General features: G+C 40.2%; 1 protein-coding gene across 1 annotated transcript; it reads right to left on the bottom strand.

Moving 5' to 3' along the window:
• Positions 1-3,602: 3,602 nt before the first annotated feature.
• LOC133756413 (olfactory receptor 2W1) lies at positions 3,603-4,556 on the bottom strand. Its single transcript, XM_062187108.1, has one exon. It carries the CDS (start codon positions 4,554-4,556, stop codon positions 3,603-3,605), a length of 954 nt encoding a protein of 317 aa, XP_062043092.1.
• Positions 4,557-5,231: the final 675 nt, after the last annotated feature.

Raw genomic sequence — 5,231 nt, 5'->3', positions numbered from 1 at the left:
GATTCCTCCTTAATATTTCACTTTCACGAGAGAGATTTTCTATCTTGTCCATGAAGGATTTCTGTAGTTCAAGAATTTGTTTTTGAGAACTTCTTAATGTTCTTATCAATTTTTTGAGATCCGCTTCTTGCATTTCTTCGATCTCATCATCTTCATAATCTTGAATTGGGGTGTCTTTTTCATTTGGGGGTGTCATAGTGTCTTCCTTGTTCTTGTTAGCTTGGTTTTTGCGTTTGTTGTTTGGCATGTTGGAGATATTTGGTTTCTTCACTGTGGTGTTTTTTCTTGTTACACTATGGCTCTATATTAAGTGGATTGTCTGATTTCAGTGGAGCCTTAGAGGCTTGAGATGAGTGTGGACTGAGAGCTGTGTTTGGTTCCTCAGGGTTGAGGGTGTGTCAAGGATGACACTCCCAGGTCAGGTGTGGTAAATCTCTCTTTCTTTTTTTGATTTAAAAGGGAAGTAATTCCGCACAGCTGAACGTAATTGGAGGTAGTTAGCAGGCAAATGATATACCCACAGGAGCCAGAGATCGGAAGCTCTTTCCCAAGGACCACACAGGGAATCTCTGCTGCCCTCAGTGTGGGCTCCAATTCTCCTGCAGTCTCCCACTGGGTTGCCAAGTTAGATGCTAATCTCCTGTTATTTCACCCCTCCCCACAGAGTCAGGTTTTTCTGCTAGGCTCAGGGCTGGTGCAGACCTGAGGTCGCCCTGCTTATGACGTATGTCCAAAATGGCGCCTGCTCTGTCTTGCTCGCCTTTGAGAGGTGAGCGGAGAGAGAGAAACTTGTGTCCGTATCAGTCACTTTTTTTATTTTTTTCTCTCTCTTCTAGTTAGCCTGGTGAACTTTTCCCCACAGAGTTTCAAGCCTCGTTCCCTCTAGCCTCCTCTTTCTGCTTGCCTGCTGGTATCTCGGGCTATGGAGGTTCGGCTCACCTCGCGTTCCAGCGCTGGTGCGTTGAGTCTGCCGCTGGTGTCCCGAACTTGGGCTCCCACGCTCTCCACGCAGGTCCACTGTGAATCACTAGTTTCGGAAGAGTTTCCTCTGCTGTTTCTTCCCCTACTCTTCCTTGACCCTGCAGTATCTCCACTTATATTAAACTTTCTCTCCCCCCGGACTAAGTGTGCTTCCTGCCTATTCCGCCATCTTGCTGCCTTCGAGGGCAACATTTTTTGAGTCTACATGGGTGAGGTCCCATGTGCTTGTCTTTCTGTGTCTGGCAAACTTCACTTCACATGATGACTGCCAGGTTCATCCAAGTTAAGATTTCGCCCATTTTTGTGTTCAGTAGCAGTGTGTTGAGTTTACATACCACATTTAAAAAAACATTCATTAGTTGAAGGACGTGTAAATTGTTTGCATTTCTTGGCTTTTGTGAATAGTGCTCTGTTAAATCCCCAGTGAAGGGGGTGATGGGTCATAGGGCAGCTCTATTTTTACTTTTTGAGGAAGGGCCACACTGTTTTTTAGGATGGTGCACTGATTTACATTCTCACAGCAGTGTGCTAGGGTTCCCTTTTCGCCACATCCTCTCCACCCTCACTTGTTTGTAGCTTCATTTTAAACTTTGTAATTGTTGCCTGTCAGATTTCTATAGAAGTTCAACTAACAGAATAACGCTGCCCAGGTCTTTGAGATAACAGGCAACGCCTGCAGAATAGACAGAATTGAACCTAACAGTGGAATCTTGGTAGACTGAGAGCCATTCCAGCCAACCCCATTTTGTTGCTCAAATGTGGCTGAAGCAGTTTTACAACTGAAACAATCTAAAGCTAACCATGGAGTGTTGGCTCAGTGGAGAAACATTTCAGTGAAAAGGGAGAAATATGAAAGCTGTCAGAATGAAAATGGAGTCACTTGTGTCAAACACTGACATACGAAGCCAGGGAACCCTAAAGGCACGGGGTCCTCATGCATGATGGCCTGATGATGGGGCTGTCACAAAAGGCTCTGCTAAAACCACAGCCTATACAAAAATATTTCTACCAGGACATCTGCCCAGCATATGCCTATCCAATCTTGTACCATGGCTACTCTTGTTATTGATCCTTGGAGTCAAGGATCATTCTTTTGAGAACCGATGTGACCTTCTTCATTTTACCTTTAAAAAATCTTTTGCTTTTGTCTCCCAGGATGCTCCTATGGTTTATATATGTGTATATGTATATTGTATATGTATACTGTATTGTAATGCCCTGCTACTACCAAATAAGCTCATTTTCTTTGGAGTGCCAATCTCTGTGTTGTTATTTAGGTTTTTACATAGAAAATCCCCATAGCAAAGGTAACCATTGCAATGACATGTTAATGGAGGGAGGTGCCATCTATTATCAACGTGGTAAGTCTGGCTGGCACCTTGGATCACTAGGCTAATCCTCCACCTGCAGTGCCAGTACTCCAGTTTCTAGTCCTGGGTTGGGACACCGGTTCTAACCTGGTTGCTCCTCTTCCAGTCCAGCTCTCTGCTGTGGCCTGGTAGTGCAGTGGAGGATAGCCCAAGTGCTTGGGCCCTGCACCCACATGGGAGACCAGGAAGAAGCACCTGGATCCTGGCTTCGGATAGGCGCAGTGCATTGGCCGTAGCGGCCATTTAGGGCGTGAACCAAAGGAAGGAAGACCTTTCTCTCTGTTTCTTTCACTGTCTAACTCTGCCTGTCAAAATAAAAAATAAAAATAAAAAAACCCACAAAGTGATAACTCTGGAAAGAAAAAATTCAGTATCCCATGTCATTCTACATTAGAACAAATATCTATATGAAAATGATTCATTTATTTTCCCACTACATACTGGTATTATCACAGTTCTCAACATCACATAAATTGCACATTCCCTTAGATTTATGTCAAAAACCCAACTGATGTAAACCCAGTCATATTCTCTTTCTACTAAGAGACAATCATGGGATAAACATTTAATAAGTAAGTGAGAAATGAATCAGATTATCAGTCACCTTTAAAACCTTTTAATTCATGCCTTTCTATGGTCCTGTATCATGATAAAGTAGTAAGAGATTTAAATATCATAGACCCTTAACCCTTTACTCCAGATGTTAGCATAACGTTTTACTGAGCAGAATGAATTGCTTTAGTTAAGGTTTATCACCATTACTATCTTGTAAATTGCATCATTTGCTTCAAGTGCTCATAAATGTTTGGATGCTACCATGAAAAATTTAATGTATAAAATTGTGAGTTGTATATTATTATTTCGAATACAAACCATAATGTATATGAAAGCATTCATTTAAATCCATATTTCAGAATAGTCAAGCATAGCCTTAGATTACAAAATCAGATAACTGAAACAGTTTCTTCAGTGCTATAACATAATTTAAATGCATTCAAGTTTATATACACTTCCCTTTTGTTTTATATATGAAGCAAAGAATGAAAATTCATATAACCTTTTTCCATGAAGACATTCCAATGGTTAGAGACATAAAATAGCTAAGCAGGATAGTTTATTTTTTCCATCAACAAAATGTTTGTACAGAATTGTGAAATTGAATTTTCTGATCTAGGAATTACTTGCCTCAGTAAAATTAAGGATGGAAACACATTTACTTGCCTTAGTCACTCTTAATATTTTTCTATGCCATCAGGTTTCTCTTTTTTTTGTAGATTCATGGTGAACTCTCATCAGCTTCTTTAATGCATCCTTCATGTCCTTATTCCTCAATGTGTAAATGAGGGGATTGAGACTTGGGGTGATGATGGTGTAAAAGAGGGTGAGGAACTTTCCCTGGTCTTTGGAGACACTGTTACCTGGTTGCAGGTACATGTAGATAATGGTACCATAGAAGATGGACACCACAGTGAGATGAGATCCACAGGTGTTCACTGCTTTTCGCTGGCCTGCTTTTGACTTCATTTTCAGCACAGCTTTGGCAATGTAGCCATAGGATGTAAGAATAAGGATCAGGGGTGTAAGGACAATGACAATGCCTAAAGCAAAGACAGACATTTCCACTGTTGTGGTGTCTACACAGGCTATCTTGACCATAGCTGGCAGCTCACACAAGAAATGATCCAGAAGGTTGTTTCCACATCTAGGCAAATTCAGGGTGAGTGTACATAATACCACAGAGTTGGCCAAACTAATGCTCCAGACCGTGATAATCATCTTGAGACAAAGATGTGGGTTCATGATTACCAAGTAATGCAAGGGCTTGCAAATCGCTGTGAAACGATCATAGGACATTACAGCCAGGAGAAGGCACTCAATGGAGCCCAACCACATATAGACATAGAGTTGAATGACACAACCCACGTAACTGATGGTCTTATCAGGTCCCCACAGGTTAACCAGCATCTGAGGGACAATGCTAGTTGTGAAACACAAATCAAGGAAAGACAAATTCCTGAGGAAAAAGTACATTGGTGTATGGAGATGGGAATCCAAGAGAGATGCAAGAATGATGGCTGTGTTACCCAGCAGTGTAGTTAAGTAGAAGACGGTGACAACTCCTGACAGAATCTTCTCCAGTTTGGGATGGTCCAAGAAACCACACAGAATAAAAACATGTAAATAACTGTAATTTCCTTGGTACATAATCCTTTGATGCCTAAGTCTTAGAGGGAGAAGAGAAGATGGAGAAGAGGAGGATGGAAAAAGAGAAACAGAGACAAAGAGGAAGAAGAAGAGGAAGAAGAAGAAGAGGAAGAAAGAGAAGAGGAAAGAAGAAGAAATAATTAGTCAATATGGACTGTCTAAATAATCTGATGCAATGCAGAGCTAATTAACAGCAGAGAAATTTTGTTAATAATTGAGAAAAGCTAATGGAAAAATGTAAGCCAAATACCCGGTACTTATTACAGATATTTTATGGCAATGAATTTAATATTACATTTAAAAAAATCTAGGTGACCATGGGAAATTTTCTTTTAAACTAAGGATCTCAATTTTCCCACATGCACATTCAAAAGTTTGGCATTGATCTGGTTCTAAAAGGATGTGTCCATATGATTCCTTCCAAAGGTCATTAGCTTGAAATAGTGAACACATCTTTCAGGTGGTCAATGAATTAACTCATAAAATTTGAATATTTGGCTAATATCTTTTTATACTTTAGTTAACAGCATCTTTGATTTTTCAATTTGTTATATAAGAGAACTGGCATTTATTATTTCCTTTTTTTTTCTCTCATCCTCAATTCCTTCTTTATCATCCAAGCTAGTAATTTTGAGTGCAAAAATATATGTTAAGTAACCTCTCATTTTTAAAAAT

The sequence above is a fragment of the Lepus europaeus genome, chromosome 3 (genome assembly GCF_033115175.1).
Source record: "Lepus europaeus isolate LE1 chromosome 3, mLepTim1.pri, whole genome shotgun sequence".
NCBI classification, from domain to species: Eukaryota; Metazoa; Chordata; class Mammalia; order Lagomorpha; family Leporidae; genus Lepus; species Lepus europaeus.
This window is presented reverse-complemented; position numbering and strand designations above follow the sequence as displayed.

Coding starts and splice junctions, on each gene's coding strand:
- LOC133756413 (XM_062187108.1), bottom strand. CDS start 4,556: ATGTACCAAGGAAATTACAGTTATTTACATGTTTTTATTCTGTGTGGT.